The sequence below is a fragment of the Oreochromis niloticus genome, linkage group LG15, assembly GCF_001858045.2.
Source record: "Oreochromis niloticus isolate F11D_XX linkage group LG15, O_niloticus_UMD_NMBU, whole genome shotgun sequence".
Lineage (NCBI taxonomy): Eukaryota > Metazoa > Chordata > Actinopteri > Cichliformes > Cichlidae > Oreochromis > Oreochromis niloticus.
Window position 1 is genome coordinate 10,438,771 of NC_031980.2, and position 26,628 is coordinate 10,465,398.

General features: G+C 38.0%; 2 protein-coding genes and 1 long non-coding RNA gene across 7 annotated transcripts; 1 reads left to right on the forward strand and 2 right to left on the reverse strand.

Annotated features, from left to right (window-relative positions):
- Window positions 1-1,073: 1,073 nt before the first annotated feature.
- si:dkey-119f1.1 (Structural maintenance of chromosomes protein 6-like) lies at window positions 1,074-13,306 on the reverse strand. Of its 2 annotated transcripts, none has more exons than XM_003449896.4 (27): window positions 13,192-13,306; window positions 12,662-12,793; window positions 12,373-12,508; window positions 11,832-11,937; window positions 11,553-11,689; window positions 11,278-11,339; window positions 10,927-11,007; window positions 10,050-10,151; window positions 9,797-9,916; window positions 9,563-9,661; window positions 9,220-9,366; window positions 8,782-8,870; window positions 8,503-8,667; window positions 8,177-8,355; window positions 7,864-8,065; window positions 7,441-7,555; window positions 6,134-6,294; window positions 5,868-6,003; window positions 5,569-5,649; window positions 4,857-5,027; window positions 4,255-4,392; window positions 3,972-4,117; window positions 3,714-3,839; window positions 2,808-2,913; window positions 2,532-2,684; window positions 2,231-2,328; window positions 1,074-2,034 (listed from the first exon to the last, which is right to left on the reverse strand). In XM_003449896.4, the coding sequence occupies exons 2-27, from the start codon at window positions 12,773-12,775 to the stop codon at window positions 1,938-1,940; spliced, it is 3,267 nt and encodes a 1,088-aa protein (XP_003449944.1). In that variant the 5' UTR covers window positions 12,776-12,793; window positions 13,192-13,306; the 3' UTR covers window positions 1,074-1,937. The 2 variants fall into 2 exon arrangements, with proteins under 2 accessions (XP_003449944.1, XP_005454744.1); XM_005454687.3 differs by having other exon boundaries at window positions 13,196-13,299.
- Window positions 13,307-14,156: 850 nt separating this feature from the next.
- ak9 (adenylate kinase 9) lies at window positions 14,157-26,553 on the reverse strand. Of its 4 annotated transcripts, none has more exons than XM_013274236.3 (37): window positions 26,381-26,553; window positions 26,147-26,244; window positions 25,608-25,671; window positions 25,475-25,527; window positions 25,267-25,363; window positions 24,995-25,107; window positions 24,661-24,822; window positions 23,842-23,958; window positions 23,423-23,497; window positions 23,173-23,274; window positions 22,871-23,010; window positions 22,471-22,790; window positions 22,161-22,181; window positions 21,828-21,946; window positions 21,412-21,547; window positions 21,186-21,279; window positions 21,017-21,081; window positions 20,871-20,930; window positions 20,307-20,504; window positions 19,953-20,089; window positions 19,589-19,792; window positions 19,222-19,497; window positions 19,009-19,127; window positions 18,526-18,745; window positions 18,306-18,374; window positions 18,009-18,221; window positions 17,646-17,864; window positions 17,264-17,480; window positions 16,970-17,171; window positions 16,645-16,791; window positions 16,318-16,535; window positions 15,987-16,183; window positions 15,688-15,857; window positions 15,319-15,417; window positions 15,055-15,157; window positions 14,845-14,959; window positions 14,157-14,606 (listed from the first exon to the last, which is right to left on the reverse strand). In XM_013274236.3, exons 2-37 carry the CDS (start codon window positions 26,237-26,239, stop codon window positions 14,392-14,394), a joined length of 5,169 nt encoding a protein of 1,722 aa, XP_013129690.1. In that variant the 5' UTR covers window positions 26,240-26,244; window positions 26,381-26,553; the 3' UTR covers window positions 14,157-14,391. The 4 variants fall into 4 exon arrangements, with proteins under 4 accessions (XP_013129690.1, XP_013129691.1, XP_005454736.1 ...); XM_013274237.3 differs by having other exon boundaries at window positions 20,307-20,501; window positions 26,375-26,553; XM_005454679.4 differs by having other exon boundaries at window positions 18,321-18,374; window positions 26,375-26,553.
- LOC109194869 (uncharacterized) lies at window positions 16,194-19,382 on the forward strand. Its single transcript, XR_002056618.2, has 3 exons — window positions 16,194-16,336; window positions 18,544-18,603; window positions 19,247-19,382. It is a non-coding gene; the product is annotated as an uncharacterized LOC109194869 (long non-coding RNA).
- Window positions 26,554-26,628: the final 75 nt, after the last annotated feature.

Sequence of the window (26,628 nt, forward strand, 5' to 3'; positions counted from 1 at the left end):
AATGGATGGATGTTTTTATAAATACAAGCAATTTAACCTCTTACTGTATGTTCAAAAACTACAAGGTGATGAGCTTTATGATTTTACAAACTTACACTGTCAATATAAACATGAAAAATAATTTTAGCAAGAAGTTGGAGAAATGCGTTTAAAAATCTTTCTGAATAATATGTCTGTTTAGATCCCTGTTTTAAATAGCACTGTGTCATGATATGCATCATTTGAGGTTGCACAGCTTGTTCAGTGTTGGTTTTATAGTTCTGTCAAACTGTGGTAGAGTTAGGAAAAACTAAAGTTACTGCCTCTCAGTTTTACTCCTTTGCTGGACAACCAGCTTACATAAATGTGCCATCATCATGCATTTATGTCCACACTCATAAAGATGGAATGAGAAGTAAAGCCAAAGCAGAATTGACTTAAACCAGAATTATTTTTAATAGCCAGAGGATAAGGGAGCAATATCCTGCAGAAACGCTCAATTTAACAGTCAATTTTGAATCGACTAACTGAATTGTGATTATCAGGTTTTTTGCCAATGAACGTAGTTTCACAATCTGATGGAAAAAGCAACAGCATTCAGCTCTATGACTTCACCCATGTAGATCCATCTTTTATAACGTCTATGCTCATAATACTAGTGCATCTCCCCCAAAAATCTGAATAACGTGAAAAGGTTTTAGCTCATCCACCACGAAGGACCGATGAGTTAATACAATAGCAAGGCGTCTGTTGCTCCACGACAAGAATCCTCCCAGAATTTTGGACAGATTCATTGAACTTTGCACACAATAATCAACTAATGTTTATTCACCCATAATTTATTTTTTTTAACTGTAAGCTGGCTCAAGACAAAGCATGAATAGAAGAGGAAGATGTGTTCGGAGACGGGAATTTGGCATGGATGTAGTCATGGAGGACATGCTGACAGGTGGTGTGAAGGCAGATGATCCACTGCAGTGACCTTAAAACTTTGCTGACATCTACCTCTGCCCAAAATTGAAGGTGTCTCTAAATATTGCGATCATGAGATGATCATGAAGAAAAAAGAAAAAAAAGCAAAAAAAAAGCAGCCGTTTTCTGAAACAGATTTATAAAAACATCTTTAATTATAATTATCACTGAGCAACAGGATGAAATGTCAGTGGAGATGAGGGATTACCCTTAAATTCTTTTAATAAGTACTGGGAAACATATCAGTTAATAAATATAACAATATACATAACATAGGCCAATTACAATAACCAACGGGTGACCTATATCACCTCTTGCTTTGTGCCACAGCCCAATTACCACACAACCCCTGTAACCTTCAGGACAGCACTAGCACAGTAAATGAGATAGTATAACGTAAGACAGTCAAAGAAACCTTTAGAAAGACTATACTTTAAAAAAAATAAAATAATCAAAGATATGCTGTAATTTTGATGTCACCAACTGTGTTTTAGGTTTCTTTAGCAGCATCTTGATACACTTACTTGGATCAGACAAAACCTGAGGTGGAAAAAGACTCCATGAGGCTACACTTCAAAAAACAAAAACAAAATAAACCAATTTTGAACTGAATTTAAAGAAACTCAACCCGCGCTTACGACGACCCCATTTACTCCTCCAACGTGCCAGTTTTCAAGTCCGTTAACGGTTATTTTTTCTTGTGGGTATAAAAACACTCCTTCCCTGTAACTGTACTTATCTGAACATACAACATTTTTATTACTGTCTGAATCCAGTGTTAGAGAACAAAATCTTTGACAAACAGCACACTGAACAGTTATTTTTGTTTACATGAACAAAGCTGAGGCTTCTCAAAACTGAAGTTCAGCTGAGAAGTAAATAACGTGTGGCTAAAGGCCTTCAATATTACAAACATTTCCTAAAAGCTGGCATCAGTGTTTCAGAGGCACTTTAAGGTTTTATCATGTTAAACAGAGCTAGCAATATTACTGGTCCCCGTCTTCACCTCTCTGCGTGTTTCTCTGGCCCCGGTCTGGATCTTTGAGGCGGAGGATGCGGATGATTTTGCTCTCTGGAAGGGAACTTAACAAAAAATAAAAAATAAATAAAAAATTATGATGTGAATACTGAAACTAAGCAGCCCATTGAAGTCACACGACCTTTACCCTACAGTGGCTTAGTCTACAACGACCAAGTCAATAAATCACATCTGGGTGGTCTAGCTGCTGTAGCACACAAATGCTGTATATAAACACACAGAGGTTGTGTCAGTGGTTACCTCATGTTCTGTGGGGTTAAGAAAATGAACTGTCTGTAGCGCTGACTGGCAGCCACCTTCAGCATCATGTCCATGGATATCCTTCTGTTCACCATGTCCTATTCAAAGAGAACACCCAAGGCCAATGTTATCTTTAAATGGGGCCAAACCCAGTGGGACAGTTTTGCAACTGTAACGAATTGTTGCATATGCTCTGTCTCCTTATCATTTGTTGTTTTTACTGATGATTATCTCAGTTTTTAATATGCATGCACCCGCAATCTAAACATAAATATAATGTGAACGAAAACTATTGTATTACCATGTAAACATCAAACTCATCAAGACAGCGGAAAGGCGCCTCTGTGATCGCCCAGAGAGAGAGGACAAAACAAACAGTGGAGAAAGAGCGCTCCCCTCCGGACAGGGAGCGCATGTCACTCAAGTCAGCCTTGTTTCCTTGGCCTGGCTGCACCTACAAAGTTATCATAAGAATAATGAGTCTGTGTTTAAATAATAGTAATCAAAAACCTTTAGGCACTTTAATATAAATTTGAGGCTGTAGTGGCCTCTTACTGATGAATGAAAAAACGCTTACGGAAATGGAGAGGGTTTCGTTCTTGTGATCAAAGATCATACTTCCACTGTAGCCTCTCTGGGCCAACATGCTATCAAAGTAGTATTTACAGCGGGCTGACAGGAACCTATGATACCAAGAGAGAGAGAGAAAAGTAATCATATAACTGCAATCTTAAAAAAATATAAAAAATAGCACTTTACGTATAGACTTCAGAGGGACCTGTAGGAGTATTTAACAAATTGTCGTCAAATACGGTACTAAAGCTACCAGAACTACAAGTCCAGGTTTTGAAGAATTAAAAATTCAATTTGATCGATCCAAATAAACATGCAGTGTCTGTGATTAAGCTAGGAGAGAAGATGAAACCTGAAAGTAAGTAATGCTCGTGACTAGCTAAACCTGTGTGCGAAGCAGCTCCCCTTTTGGGGAAAGTTGTGATATGTGTGATGAGTTCTTATCCGCTAATGAACAATGACGTCATGGTCACAGTCAATAGCGATAGCTCGCCAATCAAGGTGACTTTTTTGATGCATTAAAATTAATATTGTCCATTAGTGCGGGATTCATCCATTTCTTTTCTTCCACTCATGACTCATGAATTTGATTTCAAAGATTTAGTGTTTTATGTTTATGTATTCATGTAATTTGAAGTGAGGTTAAAAAAAAAAAAATCAGCCCAAAATACCTTCATTTGAACAGATTTGCACATGTGCTGTCTGGACTGTTAAGCTAGCATTTGTTTTAAAAATCTGACTAGTCACCCGGTCTTAATAACTAGACAAAAAAAAGTTCAGATTCAGAAGCCACAGTCTTAATAATTTTTACCTGGATTACAGATGTAACTATTTACTTTTTATCACTTTATTGCACGGGTAAGTACATCACTGCTAAATACAAACAGCGAACTGTGAATTCACCACTTACCTCCTGAGCTCAGCATAAGCCTGAAGTCTGTGGCTCATAACACTGTCGAGGCTTTTGATGAAGCTGTTGAGGTTCTTCATTTGCTGTGTCATGTTCTTGTAGCTCTCCAGAGCCTCGTGGTACTGCCTATAAGTGGGAAAGGGAATCAATTCATATTTGGTGTAGAGGCAGTACACCAGTTTTAAATGCGTGTACATTCAACACCTCACAGAAGCATCAATGAAATCATGTCAGTAATACACCGTGAGGATCCAATACCTCACAATCTCCTCGCGGTCTCCCTGTTGTTCCTTCTGTGAAGTGATCTTAAGCTTGAGACGACTGATCTCGCTGTCCAGGGTCCTGGCTGACCGACGGCTCTCCACACGTTCCAGACAAATCTCTTTGGCTTTGGCCACTGACATCTGAGTCACAGAGCAAAACAAACCAATATTTTAGCTGCTAAATACAGGCAAAACTTCAAGAGACAGTGCTATTTAACTCCTAAAACTAAAGCAGGTACATTGTATGCAAAAAAAAAGTGCTTTTCTGATACTCATACCTCATACTCCTTTTCTTTGCTTTTAAGGTTGCCTTCAAGAGTCTGAATGCTGTGGAGATGGGCACTGCGTTTCTCATCATAGTGTTTCTTGTGATGTTTGCATTTTATCACCTCCTGGTCAGTTTTACTGAGATCCTCCTGTATTAAGAGAAAGCAAATAAAGAATCAGCTAAAAACAGACAAACACCAACTCGGAGACAGGGCACGGTGGCTGGCGTGGCCAACTCACAAAGAGTTAGAATCACACCAAATTATCAGGGTTGATGTAATGTTAGGTACTTGCATTGACACAATGTGTTTACCAATCTTACTGATCACTGAATGCACTGTAGACTACAAGTCACATTTAGCAATACGCACACAGGAAAAACATCATTTAGTTCAAGTTTGATATCCTGTTTTCACCTTATTTCTTGACTTTGCTGTCAACTGTCTCAAACAAAAGAATAGCATACAGTGTCACTACAAGATTGCAACATTAAGAAGTTGTTTCCCCCCCATATATCTACTAAAAGTTACTTCATTTGATTGACCTGATACCTTATAAGTCAAGAATTTAGCAACTGAAAAACAAAGGGTCTCACACTGGGTCTTTCTTTTACCTTGACTGAGTCAGCCTCCTCTGCGATAGTGTTAATGCGCTCTTTGTGCTGCTTGTATTCCTGCTCTGCCTTTTCATAAGAACCCTTGAGGTCGGCCATTTGGGCCTGTCCCTCTTCGGACTCAGCTCGCTTGGACTTGATCTTGGTAATAATCTCATGAAGATCCTCCTCCTGTTGAGAATTAGAGATAATGGTGTGTCATAAGAGTACATCTGGTTGACATTATGTACAATATTTAAAAAATCTAAACCAAAATAAGCTGGGACGATGCTTATAGTGTAAATAAAAAGACAATTCTTCTATTTGTAAATCTCATAAAAATCAGAGAACAGATCGAATGTTTAAAGAGACATTCTACTATTTCAGGAAAAACATTAGCTCATTTTGAATTTGGAAGCAGCAACAGGTCTCAAAAAAAGTTGGGATGGGGGAGAACAAGGCTGGAAAAGTAAGTGGTATTACAAGACAGATGGATAAACATAAAATTAATTAGGTTTCCATGATTTGGTTCTCAGAATTAAAGCTGGGCAATTCATTTTCTATGTTCTATTGTGAACAAAATATGGGTTAATGGGATTTGCAAACCACTGCATTCTGCTTTTAAATTTTACACAGCATCCCAATTTGGTGCATGTATATCGCCAGCTCTAAGTCCAGTACAAGTGTGCATCTTTTTATACAGATGGAAAAATACATGGTGTTCTTTACAAACCAGAGGCCTGAGGTCCTCTGACTGAGGCTCTTCAACATTTTGTAGATCTGTGAGCTCTAGCTGCAACTTTGTGGCCTTGTCCTAAAACAAACACACAGACTTTGTTAGCAAATTAATTTCATATGATATCAGAACACTTTCTTCTCTTTCTAATGGATAAAGTATATCAAAGTAAATGAAATGAATGACTCTAATATGCTTTAAACTCCAAATATGATTATATTAAAATATTAAAACTGAAAATACAAATTCTATTAGCTATTAGTATTCCTATCTGCCCTTCAGAAAATACCACTAACTTTAATGGTCTTTTGGTCTTGGTGGGCTCTTCTTAGTAGGCCTTCATTTTGCTTGACGTCGTCATCCAACTTTCTCATCTGCTGCTGGAAGCGTGTTGCTTGAGCTTTCTGGTTTTCCAACTCCCTCTGTAAGTGTCTAAGAGGAATCAAAGAGACAGGGAGAGGCGAAAATGGAGAGACGTGGACAGAACATTTAAAGCACAAGTTTAAAGTCTAAAGACAGAGAATAAAAGATGAGTTTTCATATGTGCAAGTCAGACATATACCTGATCTCCTCCTCAACATCTCCTGAGAGATAGTTGGCTCTAGTCTGCTCAGCAGCATAACTCCGGTTAGTAAAGATCTGATCTCCATCCTTAGAGAAAGCATGGATGCAGTTCGCAGGAGGACTTTTGCTCTGCATCACTCTCCGAGCTTCTGTTCGATTCTATCAATAAGGAAAACACGTAAATATGACAAGAAGTCTGAACACAGAGTTCAGAAGGTAAGGAGGACATCTCTTTTATGGTATCCAAAGTCTGACTCCACATAAAGAATGTGTCAAATATTTTTATACAACTTTAAATAGTGAATATTTAGAAGCTGTCAATGGAAAATTGTACTTAGTAGTCAGTATAAGCTTTTAATGATATAAGTTTGCATATGATAGAATACTGTATATTGACCTTTTGATGACTTAGACTGTTGTCCACTACAAGACTGTTTTATAAATTCTTTCTCACAGCGATAATAGCTGAACAAGCAGGAAGAGGACAGCTGGACACTTTTATCTGCGCTCTCTAACAAGAAGAGGGGCCGCGTCCTTCTGAATCTCACAACACACACACATACACCTGAACCACTCTTAGCTTCACTCCCTACGCACTAACATTCCTCTGCCTATGAATAGACATATTCACTGTTGTATTGCTTTGTATATAAATAAAGACCAGAGCGGTAACGGAGCGCGCATCGCAGGGCCCCCACTCTGGTGTGAGCGTTCTGTGATCGCCCTTGTATACAAGTAAATGCTGCAGCGTCTGTGTGTTTCTACCCTTAGACTCTTAGCTGAAGAAGTGTCTTTAGAATAAATCTCTCGACAGAAGCTTTCAAAAACATTATAGGTCTCTGCCATATTTCTGACCCAGCAGCTGAGGTTTAGGCAGATTTGTGACCATAACCACACTGACTCCACTGTGCAAAAGGCCAGATTCCTTGACTTGGATCATTTTCATTAAAGCAAAAATTCAGGCAACATTCAGGAGACTCGGTCAGGTAAATAAACAAATAAACTTTCAGGCACTGTTCGGCAAATGTACAGATAGCTGTGTATCTGGCAGGTATAAAACTTTGATGATGTACTACCCATTCAGGTTGTAGAGAAGATCAGATCAGGGATAAGCCTAATAGACCTAAACAGCTGATTCATTATGGTTTGTTCACACCCTTAAGGTCCTTCAGTTTATTTACAGTATACTTTATCTAGTATATGGCTTACTTTACACATTGCATCATATTAAAAAAGACATGTCTAACCACTCAATGTGCAACTATGGCTACCATCAAGCATCTTGTGTTGAAAAAAGTGCTTTACCTTAATGAGCAGAATGCTCTCTATGCCCTTCTGATCGATCAGACAGTTGGCCACAACCGGGTCCTCAATTTCTAGAGCCTGAAGCACGGAGGGGTAGTTCGGATGATTGACAGCCCTGACACAAAACACAAAAAAATTTCAATTACATTTTTTCAGATATTTTGTAACAATTAAGTAACAAGCTACATAAAGAAAATCTTTATCATACATAATATGTTCCAAAAGAAAAAAGTTACAACATTTGAGATGCACTAACACTCATTCTTTACAGAAGGATACCTTCTAACTGAATATGTATGTGTGTATATATATACATATATATATATATATATATATATATATATATATATATATATATATATATATATATATATATATATATATATTAATAATATATATATATTATTAAATCTCTATACTCACTTTTTTCTTGTATCATGAACTTGTGAGAGGAAATTGCTAGTTATGATAGCAGGTCTGCGACCTCCTTGAAACATTCTGGCCATGAGGCCCTGCAGAACCTTCTCATCTTCATAGTTATCACATGTGAAGGCCAGCAGCTGGCCCTTAAGACATACTTCTACAGCCAGTGCGAGCTCTGGGTCCTTCAGACTAATTAGGTAACCTGTAAAAGAGAAGGAAAGTTAGAAGTGTTTTTTGTTGCCACACATTTTGCACTGTGGTTGCACTTGGGGGGGGGCACATGCTACACTTTCTGTGCATAACCAGATCTTACCCAAAGGTCCTCGAGGTCTGTGCTTGAACTGGCCTCTTCTGTGAGCTTCCTGAATGGCATTTAGCAGCGCAGGCATCTGCTCTCCAAAACGCCGCAGCCGATTGGACCGACTGCTCTCCATTGTCTGCAGATTCCTCCTGTTGGCTTCAATGGACCTCTGGAGAACCTCCTGCTCTCTCCTGACAACAAACGGAAGGGTAAAATACAGTCTTTTCTAGAGAATAGCTTCAATTAGAAACTGCAAATACATTCCTTTAAGCTACCCTAGAATCAGCAATTATTGGTTATTGCATGTACAATGATTTTCCTTTGGTGCATTGTTTTACCTCATTTTTCCTTGTTCTTCTTTGGCGCGACTGATGGCATGGTGATACTGGTCAATCTGTTGGCCCAGTGTAGAGATCTGATGCTTCAGGTTTTCCAGTTCAGTCTGGATCTGCTCGATCCTTTCTGCCCTGGCTTTGCTCTCTGCTCCCGTTTTCTGACTGATGCTAGAGGTAAGAAAAGGGGTGTGATGAAATAAAGCACAGGCGAGCCAAAACAGAATAAATAACATTTCAACCTGAATTTAATGCAGAAGACAACTAAATAAGATGACACAAAACCTCAGCTTGAGATCTTTTATCCTTGACATCAGCTGAGTTTTGTCCTTTTCCAAGTCCCTCAGGTTGGCTTTGCATCTGTGCACTGTGACCTGATGTGCACACGTAAATGAAGAGTTAAATATTCACAAGTTGATGTACAAGCATCACAAAGATAACAGTCATTTTTTAAAACTAATTTTGAATTAATTATATGACAGAATGGTGACGCAGAGCTCCTATACTGATGACGACTAAAAAACAAACAAACAAACAAAAAAACACATCAGATGATGGAAAGCCACTGCATCTGCTGAGGAACACAAATGCACTTAGACACTGCTCAGCACTATAAACTAAGCCTCAGACTTGCTACATAAAATCATTAAGTACTTGTAAAAAGTGAACGAGCCGACTGTCAGAAGTCCACCTTATGCTGCGGTTAGTGCACTCAACTCTCACCTCGCTGGACTTTAAAAGGTTGTTGCGTTTCTGCGCCTCAGTCTTGAGCTCAGCACATTTAGGTTGAAGCTCCTGGACTTGCTGTGTGATCCTCTCTAGCTGTTCCTGGACCTGTTTGTACTTTTTCTCTGCTTCATCGACCTTATTCTGCATGATCAAAGAGGTTTAGGGTTAAAAGGTTACAGAATGAACCTTTGAACCAGAATGGTCCAAAACTCTGAGCCATAAAACTGAAGTAGCAATTACTTAATTAGTAGTGATTTTTGGTTATTCTAAAAGCATTATTAATGTATGAGATGTGTTATATGTTGATTTCAGGGTTACTACCAAAGAAGTTTCATACCTTCCATTCGTTCACCTTGTCGTCATATTTCTCTGTGGATCGTCTGTCTGCCTGCAGCTTCTCCTTCATTGGCTCTAATTCCTTCTCCATCTCTGTCACCTGCAACATTTAACATATTTGTACAGGAATTAAAATTTAAACAAGTGATCTTAACTAAACAGGGAAAGGGAAATACTGGAATAAGTAAAAATTGAGGGAAGTTGGAGGAAAATCTCATCAATCTCATCATCTCACCAAAGCCCAAGCCATCTGCTTCTGCAACTCCTCCAGTTTGGTGTGCATTTCATCAAGTGAAGCCAGGCTCCTGTAACGGTCCTCCTTCTCCAGGTACTTCCGTTTTAGGTCTTTCAAGCACTAGGAATGACCACAAATTATTATTAAAAGATGCTTTAAAACAAAACTTAGCTGTGCAATCCAAATAAAAGGGTTTAAATTCGAGAAATGTAATAATATCGCTACTGCCCATTTCAGCGACACAAATACATACTTCACTGTGTTGCTCAACTTTATCCTCTGTGAGATGCTTGGTGGTTTTGATGTAGATAAAGTCCTCTCTCATCTGCTCCAACTGGGTGGCTTTCATAAAAAACTGCAGAGAGAAAAAGAGATTAAAAACAACCGGGGTTTGTTTATATGTAACAGTTAACAAAACAACGCAAATTCAAACAAGGAGATTGTGCTGTAAGTTAAGGAACAAGTTAACAAGATGATCAAGCAGGTATAGAATAGAATAGAATAGAATAGAATAAACCTTTATTATCCCATGGATGAGAAATGTGTTACACAGCTCTTATAGCAAGGGGAATATAAAATATAAAAGGAAGACACAAGGTGGTCCTATATACATAAGCAACTGAGGTTTGCCATTTTACCAATCAAAACAAAACTGCAGATGAGGCTGGTGACAGCATCATCAGGTATATATATGTGATCAGAATTTCCACATGTACCAGAACAACATCTATACCAAATCTCTTCCATGGTAAATCTAAACTTTTATTGGCATTAGATTCGAATCAAAGAAGAAGATTTTTGTTGCTAGAAGCTACTAACATTTGGGCAGTCTTTTGTTACATGCAGGTAAAGAGTCTGCGTGAAGAATAAGAGAGGTGAAATAGAAAAGCTTTTTTGTTTAACACCCGCCTCCCCATTCCAAACAAATATTTGCATTTGGAAACAATGACTGGCTGATGAAACAGAGTGTTGGCCTGCTAGTTGGTTTTATATGTACTGGCCACACCAGAAGCCCTACAAATAGGCACAAATTTCATTGCCTTGACCAACAATCATTATCATAGGTACCATAAATAAACACGTTCCACGGTATAGCAAACTGCTTAAACATGTAAGTACTCTGAACTAACCTTGTACTTGTCCCCCTCTCCTTTAGAATGTAGGAAGTATTTGCTCATTTCCTGAGTGAGAACTGATACAGGATTGTTGACCTTTGGGAGAGAAAACACATTAATAAGCATGATAGTAATACAGGTTCACGTGACACACTTTAACAACTGACATGGCCCCACAATTTGTTGCTTAAGTTTCAGCTCAAACATTGAAATTGTACAGATAAATACAGCTAAAATCACAGCATAGTCAAAAGTGCAGTTTAACCAGAACATCAATGTGTAAAGGACAAAAACAAAAAGAGTTGGCTGAAAGTTGGCGGTAGAGCATCTCTGAGTTACATGAAAGAAGACCTGCATCTCTCATACCTGAATATTGAAATTATCCAGAATAGAGACAAGCTCTTCCTTTTTGGTTGAGATTAGCTGACCTGTAAGAGTGAGAAAAAAACAAAAAGAAAAACATGTGAACATTCACTTTATTCTCACTGACGATTTTCCAGACTCCATTAAATGACTCATCTTTTTTCTTTCTCTTCTTATTTTAAATCAATGGACAATTATAAATGTACTTTTGGAGAATTTACTGCAAATAGTTTGCTGCATTATCTGTAGAAAATTTACAAACTCCTTGGCGTTTTTACCTGATTTACTTCTCAGCTTATATGTTCTCAGCCCTTCGCGAGTTATCCTTAGATCTAGAATAATAGCCGACCCATACACCTCTGGTTTGTAAGCATCCCTTCCTTTGTTACGCAAGGTGATGGAAACATCAGCTGAACTGAGGAGACAGAAATGCACATCAAGGGTCAGATACTTGCATTTGTTATTTGTAATTACTTTTCACATTTATGATGTGCTCTCTCATCACAAAAGGAGACAACAGATAGTGTGTGACGGATAAAGAATTATTGTGAAATCACCTTTCTCCTTCTTTCACGAAACCCCTGAGGGATGATCCTCTATTTGTAGCCTGGGCGTTCCCGCCTAAGGCAACTATGAGAGCTGTCAAAACGGCGCTCTTTCCACCTGTCACAAAACAATTGGCACACAAAAATTTGAACAGACAGGACACTGTAATAAACAAAGACTAATGGAAGATAATAACAGCCACTGAGGTTCCACTTCACATTTTATAAATGCACCGAAACAACTTCAAACCACTAATAACACCATATAAATAATGACATTTGCAGACATGTGCAACAGAAAGCACCAGCACTGAGAAAGCAACAAGATCTCACTAAACCAAAGTGATTAACTACTTTCTATTAACTAGTAATTATTAGTTAATAACTTTTCGACTACTTAATTTTCAGCAATGATAGAAGCCTTTACGTGAGAATTACAGCACACAATGGAGACATTTTGGCCAAAATGTAAATATAACCCCAGACTAGAGTTACAGCCTGCATTGGCATGAAACAAGGGGGATTAAGAAGCCTCGTTACATATTGCACTTACTTCCGTTGTTGCCAACAACAAAGTTGACATTGGAACCAAAGGTAAACGGGCCAAGGAGCGAGTGGCACATAAAATTCTTCAGAGTGATGCTTTCTACAATCCCAGCATCACTCACTACCTCCGCACCACACTGCAACTAAACACAAAGTAATAAGTATCCACACTGTGAGCCTGTATCCTTTGCATACTAAGAGAATTATTTAAGAAATAAACAAATACATGTGGGTGAAATTAAACAAAAACTAGAAATTAAACAAAACTAGAGCGCTTCACTGCACGGCAAACGTACATTACTCAGAATGGGATCTTCCTGGTCACTGTCAGCAGCATTTTCACTTTCATTCACAGATCTGGATCGCTTGTTGGGATTTTCACTGACGGAGGTGCCCTTCCTTTTAGACATCGTAGACACCCCGTGTTGCTTTTAAGGGGAAAAAAGGGGGAGAAAAGTAATAATAATAGAAAGCAACAGTGAAAGAAAACTGATACACATATAAAACTGCTAGCAGGGTCAGACATCTAATAAAACTGCCGAATCAGCTCTCCATCTAAATTCTGCCGTCACGTCGGCTGCTAGTTAACGGATGTGAGTTTTAAAACATTGCCCGCAGGTTAAACCGCGACATTAGTAGCTTAACTAAGTTTAGGGAAAGTTACGCACGTTACAGGACTAGCTTAGCTGGCTAACTAAGGCTACATGCTAAACAGAAAGTCAACGACTGTCTATCCAAACGTGAGTCGAGTTTGCTGCGGGTTAGTTTTGTGCCGCCTTAAGTAACTGGAAGCGCAGGTATGGTATTTTGCGAAGTGACAACTTACCTACCTTGCGGTACCCTCACACTCTCAGACGCAACTGATGGGAACGACCACCAGACCGGCTATCGAATTCGCGCCCGCTATCCGCTTTGAAATCTCGCGGGAATACGCGAGATCTAGAAATCTGAACAGCTATTTAAAAAAAAAAAGTAAAAAGTAAAGAAACAGAAATATTATAGACTTTAACAATGAAGGAGAGAGTTAAAGAGAAGCAACGTGTGAGAATAAATTAAATAAAACAAACAAACAGTTGCCAGATTAATTCTTTAAGTAACAACGAATTAGTGCTGTAGTTGTACTAATGCTTTAGTTGTACCCTTTCCTTTCGCAGTCGTAGCACGCTGAAAGCTCCTGCTGTTTGTGTGTGTCAGATGATTATTTTCCTGTACTCACATGATTCTCGGGTGGAAATGTGTGTATTTAAACACACATTTACTAGAATTGAATGCAACGAGCCTTTTCTAATTAAATATTATATTATATATTACATTATAATATTGTCAAATGAACTCACATATAGCTCTTTTTTTGTCTCTTCAGTTCTTTGTATTTGCCTGGTTCCACCCATTGTAGACGTTAATATCACAACACTCTTCAGGCTTTTATTTGGGGTAGGAACCTGCAGTCATGTGCAGCATTTATCCACCCATCATCCAATTCACGGCCACAAAATTTTCATCTTAATTTAATCAGCACAGAGGACCGCCAACACTCTGCTACCTTCACTCCGGCAGGTCTACAAAACCAATCAAGGCCTCTTCTCATCCAAGCCACCATCTTTTCACTCTGTTGCATTCTGGAAGTATCAAAGTACTGAACTCTGTCTCATGACAAGGTGCACTACCACCACTCGGAACACCCTGTGTAATATTACTGAAGACTGTGAAACAGATATTCATATGTGTGTCAAACCCATTTCTGACTAAAATTGGACAAGAAAAAAACCTTAATAAAGTATACATGATCGCTGTTGAATGTTAAATTTATTTCAATCCAGGAAAAGGAAAAAGAAATGCTTATCAGAGTGTATGGTGAAAGTTACTGGTAAATAATGATACAGACAAAAGAGCTTTTATAATTAAAGATACAGTCTTTGGTAACATAAACGAAAGAAGTCACTGTAATTTTTTTTTATGAAATTGCATTGTAGACTCAGATTACCACATCACGTTAAGTACAATGACAATGCTGTAGTGAAAAGTACTAATCAGGCTGTACGCCATTAGCTCCTGGCAGGTCTCTTAAGCCCAAAAATCTGTTCAGCTTGAACTCAAAGTCAATCGGGCGTTCACTGGGAGGCCTGTAGTTCCCCTTCATTACAGTGCTCAGGTAGGGGATGAGCATGCAGTTCTCTTCAAACGAGGCCAGCTTCTTTTTGTACAACTGGCGAATGGAGTCTGTACTCTTGTGGTTGAAAGCTATAACAATGTAAAATTTGAGTTATTACTTAAGTAGGAAAAAACACATGAACAAGTTCAGTGCTGTTAGCATATAACAAGTCTTACAAGGTGAATGAGATACATTGTACATAGTAAACTTTGATAGGAAAAAATTTCAGAATGAGGTAAAGCAGCACATAAAATCTTTACTTTAAACTTAATCATCCTAATATTTCTCATAATATATTAAATAAAGGTTTAAATATAATGTTCCTACCTTTCAAATACAAGGCCACATAACTGAGAGCTGATCTCTTTAAACTGAGATAAGGATGCTTTGGTTTGAGACACCCAGCAGCTGTCATTGCCTTGATCACTGCTTCTGCCACACCCTAAAAAATACAATGTGGTTGATGGATGCACTTTTAAAAATCTCAGCAGACAGGACGATACTGCAATATTTTCCATGTGTGACAGAGTGTCTGACCTGCTCCAGGTAGCCCAGCGTTGGAAGGGAGGTGAGATGTACAGGATCAGAAAGGGGAGGAACTTTAATGGGCAGCTTTTGGGCCCAGTAGGTTTCAGGAGTCCTTAAATAAATAATTTTACATTTCAGCGAATAGACCAAAGGTTTACACACCACCCACTGTCTTTATGAGTGTAGCTCAAAGTAGTTTGTAACAAAGTGAAGTGAAAAAAAGAAAACATTAAAAAAAGGCACATGTTTTTCAAATATACAAAGAAATAACACCTCATGAACTTGTCCCGTTTCTCCTTGGTCTCAAAAATATAGATTCGTTCTCTGTATTCCACAGCATATTCCATCTTTCCTCGAACCAGAGCTTCGTACCTAAGGACAAATAAGACTTCCATGTGAAAAAAATGTCACTTAAGACATATTCAATATTTCTGACATACTGTGATGGAATAAAGTATTTAGATTTTAAATGCTACAAAAAAGAGAAGATCCTTAAGATCTTATTTATGTCTATCTGACACCACAATCAGTCAGTTTTCAAGTTGTAACTTGAAGAGAATCACAAAGAAATATGTTTGCCAACTTTCTTTGTCTTTTTAGCATTTTGAAGCATATTTCTCAGTGACACAGTGGATAATGTACCTCTGCTTTCCATCCAGGTAAGTAACAGGACAGAAGCCCTTCATCTCAACTTGCTGTGGAAACCTGTTCTTCACCTGTATCTCAGTCAGCTTCCTTGGCAGGAGGTGGGGTTTTGGGAGGGTGTGCGGGCAGCCAGGTGTGACAAATTGATCAGGAGTAGACAGGAACATCTGTGATTGAGAGAGCAAGATAACAAGTTACAGTTACAGTTTTTAGGTTTGAATGCCTTTCCATACTCATTTGGGCATTTACCTATGAATCTTGCAATTAATTTATAGGGGAACTTCCAAGAAACTGACCTCTAAATGGTTTTCATCACACATCTTGAAATAATGTCCCCTGTACTCAGCCGCATGAGTCAATGCTGCAGTTTCTGAGATGTCCACCAGGTGGTAATGTAGGGCCATGCAGACAGGGCAGTACTGGCCAAACTCTCCAAGTCGGCAGTCAAACTCCTTCGGTGTGATGCACAGCTTGTTGATGCAGGCTGCTTGCCCTGGTTAAATCATCGTGCGTGGGGTTAGGAGGTTCAACATGTAGGCGCATGTAAAACATTTAGCCCATGAGTTTGACAGCAAGTTGAGGTGATTTCTGGTGAAATAAACCAGCTTGAACTCTTCTAGAACTTACCCCTCTGTATCCTGTCCAGGTAAGTTTGAATATATTTCATGCTGGTGCTGACCTCTTTTATCATTCTGTCCCAGATCCACCATTTGCTCTTGAGGCCATTGAGAAGCAAGCAGTTTTGATATTGTTGTTGGAAGTGATGCCTCACATGCACCACCTCCTTCTTGTAGCAGGAATTACGAATGTGTAGGATGTCAGAGCTATCGTGCGTCAAGTGAGGCCTAAAGTGTAAGAACAAAGGAAACACGAGAAGATTATAATTTTTGCAATTATAATCAGATGCCAGACCTACAATCTGTCATTATATTTATAAGTTCTGTGTTCTCTGACTTGTTGGGCTTCATCTTGTCTGCAAGACCTCTCTTCAGCACCTCCACTATGTCCAGCTCTAGTTCAACTACTATCATGGGGATGATGCTCTGAGACCCCATCAATTCTGCCTGCTTAAGGGTCATTGGAAACCCATCAAGCACATATCTGAAATACCAGAAATATTATAATATATTAAATACACACTCAACCAACAAAAATAGAGTAAATTATACAGTCTTGACTTAAAAAACCAAAATCCATGGCAGAGATTAAGTTCGAATCTTACCTAGCGTTGAGTTTTGTTAAGTATTAACACATACATGTGATAAACCCTTTGTCTTACCCTTGTGTGCTACAGACTGAGTTCATCAGTGCCACCTCCAGACACTGAATGGCCAGTTCATCAGGCACAACAAGGCCATGTAAGAGATACTCTTTCATCTGAATAGCCAGATCGGTGTTCCCCTGAGTGTCAAGCACCATACGCATAACGCTACCAATGGACAGCCGAGCCAAGCCATATTTCTGAGAAAAAATTTGCGCCACTGAGGAAGCAGAAATACAAAGAATTAAAAGAAAAGAAATCAACATAGTAAATAATGTAATAAAGTTCATTTTTAACTATCTTGTATCGTACCGGTGGTCTTTCCAGATTTTGGAGGTCCGGTGACTGCTATTTTAATAGGAAGTGACGGGGTGGGCTTGGGCTGCCGCAGGTACTTTAAGGGGTTGAGCATAAATGTGTTACAGTTCTCCTTAGATGCAAAGAAGTAGATATACTGATGGAACAGCAGGGGGTATGTCGTGTTGAAAGGCCACTTCAGAGGCTGGATCAAGTCTCTTTCTTTGTATAGCTACAGGTTGGAAAAGGATGAAAAAAATGTTAAAGTATACTTTATGAAGGACATTTTACATATTTTTTTTCTGTCAACATTTCAGCATAAAACAAAGGAGTAATTATATTAAAACATTTCTTGGAACTATTGGAAGTACAGCTGACGTTTCTAAACCCTGCTTACCTTGATGGGGTCGAGGAAGCCAAAGGCACTGAAGAACTTAAAAGAGGAGAGCAGCAGTTTGTATGCCAGGCTGTAGGGGATGGGGTGGCATTTTTGGAAGAGCGACTCCCTGTTGGTCAATAAGGGTTTGATTTTCTTGAGCAGCTGACACTGAACAATGCGGAGTTTGTGAGATGCATTGATGCCCATTCTGGGTATATTGTGTTCACCTAGGAGTTCCTAACAATAGAACAACATATAGCACCATATATAAGATCCAACTACTTTTATTGTGAAATACAAAATTTTAAAGGAAAGTCTTGTTGTGATTATGAAATACAAGTAGAATTGATCAGGGCTCATTTTTATTTTGTGTATTTTTACCATCACAGAACTAAGGTTGGTCTCTTGTGTCACAAAACGCTCTTTTATTCCTATCTCCAGCCTGTTAGTAGCTAGTTCCTCAGTCTCCTCATTCTCGATGTCTTCCTCATCCTCTTCTGCAGGAAATTCCTCCTCCAGCAGGGCCTCTATCATCTCCTCTATGTCTGCAGTTTCATGCTCTTCATCATATTTTGTGCCAGCTTGAAAACTGAGCTGTTTTGTTAGCAAATACAGAAAGAAAGAAGACTTTGAAATCAAATGCAGATGTGATAATTCGGGCATGATAAATTTGCTTACCTCTTTTTTAGTTACCTTTAAATCTTGCTCTCCCATGAGTTCAGCTTTTCTCTTGGAAATATCCTCCTCCTGAATTACAAAATTACCATGAATGTTTCAGATCCAAGAAATTGATTAATCCTAATTTGTCAAGACAGACAGCAAGACTAATGTTTCCTGGCAGAAAAATAACACAGTTTCTAAAACTGGGACCTAAGTATCACTTTTTTTTTTTTTTTACCCGTTTTTTTTTACACAGGTCATGAAGGAGTTTCAGCTGTGCTTCACGTTTGTTTCGACGTTCACGCCAAATCTCCAGGTACTGTGGCAACAGACGACTCTGAACATCCTCAACATCCACTTCCATCATTACCACAACGTCAGGGAAAAACTTTTGCTCAAACATGTACTGCACCTCATTTGGATCATTAGGAAAGCCCTCCAAAATAAAACCTGTAGACCTAGAACATAGATCATCTTAAGTTAAAGAACAATATCTCTTGTAAGGTGACCAAAACTCTCAAAGAGACCTTGATGGGAAGTTACCGATCTAAAGTTCATTATGTATAAAGCTACTCCAGCAAATTTACATTTAGAAAAAGCTAAAAACTAGATTTTTACCCTAAGCTAACTTTTTTTTTTTTTACATGGTTTGCTCTGAAAAAGACAGCAAATAGGCAGAAAACAAGAAGAGGCAGGAAGCATCCAGTTTTATAATAGCTACTTGTATGGTTCATGTTTCCAATATGGTGCAATAGTCATGTCCAGAATCTTTGGATTCAGAGGATCTCCATCAGATAGGTAGGCTTTGATGGCCATTTCATCCTCAGTCAGTTCTTCTTGCTAAAGTCACAGAAAAGCACATACACAGAAATTCAAAACCTGAAATGAAATATCATAACAAACTGTGCTAGAATGAAACTGTATTGAGGCTGACCTCCGTCTCATTCATGCTATCATAGGGATCCTCTGGCTCCTTCTCGTCCTCCGCCCTGGCTTCCATTATTTTGGCATCCAAGTCTTCAGAATCATCTTGTAAGAGCACTAACTCATCAGCATCAGGTATCCGCATCTTGGTCTTGGCCATTATGAGCATTTGGAGCTGCTCTCTGAACTGGATATGAAAGAGCCCAAGCTGCTGTGCAAGCCACTTCCCATTAGTCGTCTTGCCTGAGCCTCCGCTGCCGAGCAAAAAGATCCGCAGAGCAGGTGGCTTGGATGGAAAAAAATGACAAAGAGCCTGTGAAGAAACTTTTGTTCAGAACTACAGCATATGCCTTTCTCTTTTCATGTTAAGGTCATACCTTGAGAGGTTCAGTGTGTGCAACAAATTGATCAGGATTTTGAAGAAATGATTCCCTGGCTTCTAAGCTGGAGAAGTAGTAGGTCTTCTCACGATACTTAGCTGCAATTTCATCGGTACAGAGCCGCAGGACATTATGGTCTTTTAAGACAACAGGGCAGAAATGCTGGGTGTCACCTAAGAATCTGTTGGTCGTGGTGTCTCCCTGCATTCATTAAGAAGATAAGATAGACATACTTTCAATGGATTGCTTGCCTTACTAATATTTGTCAAGAAAGCAGTGATTCTCTGTTCTCTTTCTACAGTTTTAAATAGCGCTGTAAACATGTGGATATTAAAGTGGAAAGACTCCTTAGTTTACTGACTTCATTTCCTTCCCCTGGGGAATAATCATCATCACTGCCTTCCTCTGCTCTCTCCAGCTGAGCTAAGGCCTCTATATCTTCTGCATCTTTTTCCATGTCCTCCTCAGATAACTCCCAGGACACATACTGAAAGGGTTCTGAAGATGATACATGAGAGCTAAAGATTAGATTGGGACTTTTTAGCAGAATATCACATGACATATCACTCATTAGTTCACTGTGTCTTTATTCCATGCCATTACCAGTAAAATAACATAATATTTATCTCAGTATTTCAGTATTTTTTTTTGTGTGTGTGTCTGGCGCAACTTTTTTAAGACAACAGTGATTTGGTATGCATAGCTTTACACTCACTGTCCATCTGCTGGATCATCTCTTGAAGCAGGTTCTCTGGGCTTTTCCTGCCAATCTCCAGGGTACAGTGGGTTACCGTTAAACCAGACTGCATTTTCTCCCATTCACCCACAAACTGTCGTAACTGCAGTTTATACTCGTTCATCTCAGGGCCATCTGTATAGCCCAACTCTGAATCATCATGTACTACCACTGCTGCTAGGACCACGTAAAAGAGAGTGTGAACGAGAGAGAATTAGAGAAAGAATGCTAATGATACATCAGTGGTGCTCACAAACAGTATATATACAACATATAAATTAGTTAGCACATTCAAAAATGTATCTGTGATTTTAATTGAAAGTTGGAGTTTTTATTGTGCTGCATAGCCATGTCAGCGCAAGGTCCAAATTCATAGAGTCATTAGAGTCAAACCCCAGGAAATCCTGACAATGACTGACTGACCTGAATATGCACCTTATACTAGTTTCTCTCTTTAGTCAATTTGCATTTTTGATCTGAGAAAAACAAAACAAAACAAAACAAAAAACAAAACAAAACAGCATGTTCTTGTTGTAACTTTACCTTCTTTTTGTACTGTGTTAGGATTTGCAGGGCTGGTGGTGTTCAATTCCTTAGGATCTTCTGAAAATAAAAAGAATGTAATAAAAATTATATTGATTGAATGGTACATGTTTAAGGGTGGTATATAAAAAAAACAAAACCAGCACCATGAGTTTCTCCCATAACTGTCTTCATATTTGATTGTCCCTCTGATTCTTGCTCCTTTTGGTTTCTAAAATGGAGAGAATTGAAGCACAAACAAAAGTTGCAACAAAAATCTGACTCTGATACAAACAAAGAAAAAAAAAATTACAACATCATTTCATCTGCACTTACGAGAGCTCTATCGCCTGAGACTGTTCATCCTCTAACTTCTTCTTTACAGTGTTCTTTACACTTTCTTTATTCATCTCATAAAGTCTCCTCAAAACTGCTCAATGAGAAATGTATTAATGGGAATTTAAAAAGCACCAAAGTGTATGCGTAAACACTGAAGGGCATTTCAAACCAAAATGTTAAATGCAAATTTATATGTTTAATCTTTTCTATGTGTGCCTCATACCCTGGTGTCCATCGCTGTCTGTGAGACAGAAGAAGACCTCTGGCAGGAGTCCAGCTTGCTGTAAGGCGTCCATCTGGGAAAGGTTCTTGGGAAAGTTGTCAAGCACCCACCCAGTCTTGCCCTCCACCTCTTCAATCTATTACATCAAACTTTTTATCAGGTAAGTTATATTTACTTTATGTATGTGACTGTCTAGGTGTTGTGTCCCTGTATGCGTGATTTAGTGTTGGGTGTTGTGCAATGTAAGTCAATGATTTTATACAAATAAAAAAAATCTAACAATGGCAAACAAAGTTGCAGAAAAATCCTGTTGTGTGTCATTAATCATTCAAATATATGAACGTGTATACATGCTAACTGCTTAGGACTGAGAAGTCAGTGTAAATCTCCCACCTGGGTTTAGATCTTTAACATACCTCTTTTATACGCTTCTCTAGTATCTCAGCATACAAGCCAAAATAAGTAGTACTTGATTGCTTTGCTTGCTCCACAGCACTGAGTACCATGGCTTGCACCAGTGGATGATCCTCTGTCACTTAAAGACAGCAGAACAAATAAGATCCTCTTTCATACAAATATACTGTTGTTCAGTATGTTTCAAAATATTAGAACAACACAACACAACAACAACCAGAATATTGTTTAATTATGTCCTGATATGTTAAACCACGAAACTGAAAGAGGGTGCACTTTCTTTTTCACATATCTATGATACATATGGTTTATAAGAAAGTTTTTTAACATCTTACCTTCTATAGAGCTGGTTTCATCTGATGAAATAAAATATCAGGACATTAATTCCGTGTATGACATTATCAGTCACTTGTTCAGCAATAGGTACAAATATTGCTTTATATTATACAGTTTGTTGGAGGACTATTACATACATATATATAGAAGCTACACTCTTAATAGTATATAGTGCTTAGACTAGTTATTATGCCATGATACATGGCATTACTGTTATTGCAAAAAACATATATTATTGTCAGTCACAGTTTATCAAATGTAATTCTACATGCGATTATAGAAAAAAAATATCAACAGAGCTCATCTTACCTGAATTTTGTCCATCTTCCTTCATCTTCATTTTGATTTTGTCTATAGCAGCCTGTGTTGTCTCCTCTTTAATTTTATGAATCCTCTCCTCTTTAGCCTTGACCAAAACTGGCTGCAACAGTTCCTCCATGTCAATTACCGCTGCGTTATAGTGCTGAGCTAGAAGTTTACATAAGGTGGTCTTTCCTGCAAGGGAAGGCCCAATGATTGAAACTTTGCAGGGTAACCTCGGCATTGGAGGTAACAGGTAAGGGCGAGGGTTTGTGACAAATTTATGGTGTGCCTCCGCTGACGAAAGGATGTACAGCTTGTCCTGGAATCTGTACAATGAATGAGAGTTGTTTAACATTTTCACATAGCTACTCAATAATCTGGAAACAGTTTTTAAAAGACTGCTCACCCCACACTAAATTGCGGCTTGCCAGATACGACCTTGCCCTCTTTCAAAGCAACAGGGCAAGTTCTGCCCCAGCGGCTCCTTCTCCATCTAAAGCCAGGGACCATAATCCTGTAAGAGGACATAATTCTAAGGAGGTCCTCCTGAAAAACAGATGGTTTCAATATTAAAGCAAGCCCAGCCTTAATTCTTACATCAGGATTATTGGTATGGTTGTAGTACATATGTTATTCAAAATACAAGTATTTTGTATATGTTCCCATTCACTGATTGTGTTTTGAAATGAAATATGAAGACTTCCAGACCGTGCTAACATCCTCTGGCATTTCCTCATCCTCAGTCTGGTGAAGGAGGACTGGAACGGGGATGCGATTTATAGCCAAAGTTTTGAGACGTGACATAACAGACTAGAAGTACAAAAAAAAGAAAAGAAAAAGAAGAAGAAAAAAAATGAATTTGCCAAAATTTCCAAACACACACCTTACAGAGACAGCACTTCTGGAACACACCAATACTATTTGTTGAAGATTTATTTATTTATTTTTTTGTCTTTACCAAGTGCCACTCTTCTGTTGTATTATTTCCATCCAACTCCAATAGGTAGAGAGGGTTGTGGTTTGCCATGTAATCCTGAAAAAATATAAATTAATATACTTTTCTTTCTGTGTTTTTCTTTTGTAATTTATTCCTTTAATAACAATAAATATTAATACAGTCTATAGTTTGTCTGTAGTTAAATTTCAAAAGCCCTTAAAGACTGCCTTTTGAGTCAAAATAATCTGGAATGTTCTCTGCCTTACGATATAAACATACCGGTTAAGCAAAAACAGCATCTCCCAAATAAATTCAAATACAACGTTTAAAGGAATTATGAATTTTTATTGAAGATTTTTTTAAAATAACAAAACAAACTAAATTTTTGGTGTGTAAGTTGTGGGTGACTTTAATGACAGGTCTAGGTCTGGGCAACTCACCTCCAGTGGTCTAAGCATGTTATCCTTGTACATGTTAATTCGAACAAAAGCATTTTTAGCCACATACTCTGGTGTCCACACCATTCTGTCAATAGTATCCTTTGAGAGTTCCTCTTCCTAAGAAAAAAAAAAAATACTAGTATGGAACTCAAAGCTTGGCAGTTTTTTCTTTGCTATGATAACAACTGATTACCTGGGGAATAAAAGGTTAGCTAAAATAAAAACAGCCCCCTAAAAATGCAAAACTGAAATCCAAACATGTACGGAACTAGGACGGTGCTAAAAATATTAATCGTCTAAGAATTATTGGATAAAATTTGCATTCAACAGCCTTAAATCTTACAGTTAAGACTGAAACTAGATCAATAGCCTTATTGCACTAGGCAATAAATACATAGGTAAACATGGCAAAGCTTATAATATTTATGCTCCTACACCAAGACATGAGTACAACTGCTTCTGGGTATTGCTTCTGGTGCTTTAGGCTAGTTTGCTCAGTGCTATCATGACAGCAAGGATAGCAAGTCCTATACCTGGCTGCAGACTGACGTCATTTTCTATTATTTACTCAAGAAATGCAGTGGCTCTGTCATTCAAATCTAACCAGCTGGGATTGGGAAGGCAGAGGATTTTGAAGGCAGTGATTTCTGTCAGTTTGTTTTGGTTGATACAATGAAATAAGAGGAAAAGCAGCACAATAGCAGTCATTGGATTATATTTCTTATAAGCAACAGCAAAAGGAGGGGGGAGAACTGACAGAGCTATGATTATGCATATTACATGATCAAGTGACAACACTTATTTTCCCTCAAGTAATACCTGCTCCTCCACATCCTCCGTATCCTCTGCATCCTGTTCTTTGTTCTTCTTCTCCTTGTTGTACACCTCTTCGTGCTGCCATTGATCCTTGTTGTAAAACTGCCCTGTCTCTGGGTCCTGCTTCAGACCAGATAGCCTCTGGACAAGGTCCTTGTCTGGACACTGGTGAAAAGTAAAAGTATTTAATTTACAATCAATTAAGTAAAATCCTGACAGATCTTTTTCATAAATGAACTTAAAGAGATATTAGATTTAAAAATTATGCCATTAAACTATGCAAAACAAAACAAAAAACAAATGCAATGGACAACTCCAAATAGAGAATTACAGTAACCTTGATGTTAATGATAAAATCAGGCGTTAGCTTGAGGTTTTTGATCAGTTCAATCTGCTCATTAATCTTCAGATGCTCTTCTGACATGAACGGCAGGCAGCTCAGTACATAACCTGTATCAAAACATGTGAATTACAAAACAGTGCAGAGCTTATCATATTGCTTATCGTCTAACATATCAGTCATCTTATTTTCATCTGCAAAGAACATTTGGTGACTGAAAAGTTTGTTTTGCATGCATAGCCATAATTAAATGACATCTTATGTATTACCATAGTGCTCCACATCTGGTGAGTTAAGCCTGGCAAGAATCATCTTCAGCACCACATCCTCTGGTACACTTCTTCCCTCAGATAAGATGTCCAAAAGCTAAATTCAACAGAATTCCAATCAGAGTTTTAAATGGCTATAAAAGCATAAAGAAAACACATCATAGGAACAAAGGGCTTCCTTTCAAATGACACTGAAAATTTTACTTACCTCCAGGCCCTCTTTTGTTTCATTTTTTATGTGTGTGTTGAGAAGATTGGTATCTGAAAGATGTGAAAACTCATCTAAATACACATCTTGAATTAGTAAAAAGATTTTTTTGAAGGCATAAAAGGGTACTCACCATCAATAAGGATACACCTCCAGGACTCTGCAATTTTTTTGGCCAAGGTGGATTTGCCAACACCCTGCCAAGAAGTGAATATAGAGGAAGTGGGTCAACCATTAGAAAAAAGTATTTGCTAGTGTTTAGGTATGCACTTGTTGAGTTTTGGTGAAAACGCTCTGCGTGCTGTTTGTGATTGTGGAGTGCAGCTAAGACATGGAACTTTCTCTAGTAGTTGTGTCCAGGAATTTTAAGTATATCCTAAACATTTTACACTTGATTATCTACTAAACGTCATAATGTGTTTCATAACTGCATGGCATTCATTGTCTTTGTTCTTTTTTTATATACATATCTGATTCATTGACAGAAATAACTGTGCATACTGTCTTTTGGACTTAAACACAACTACAAAGCTATATACGTAACTTAGCTAAATTTCACTTTATACACACACACACACACATAAATATATATGTATATATATATATATATATATATATATATTATATATATATATATATATATATATATATTCACTTTATAATATAGATTACCGGTCTTCCAACGATAATAAAGCAGGTGGGTTTAGCAAGAAGTCTCTCTCTTTCGGCTTCATCTTCTATTAAGTTGTCCACTAAAGTAGCCATTCAAACTATGTGAACACAGAAATTAGTCAAAGACAAATTCAAGCTATCAGTTTTATAGCTTGAATGTGTCGTTTACATAATCTGACAAATATGTAAAATATTATTGTTATCATATTTTACTTCAATGTTACTTACAGTTACCTTTGGGAGTGTCTGTGTTTTCTTTTATCTGCTAATTTTTTTTTAGCGTAGTTATTCACTAGCTTTACAATAACCTAGCTAGCCAGATACGGTTACCATGACAACTTGCAAACTAAAGGGCTGGTTGAAGGTTTCTTAATACCTAGTTAATGCTACCTTTAGAGTTTGAGGGTTGAAATAGCGTTTATAAATTAATTAATTGAATTACTTATTTATCATATTCAAGAGCAGTTATAAACGTTGAAAGC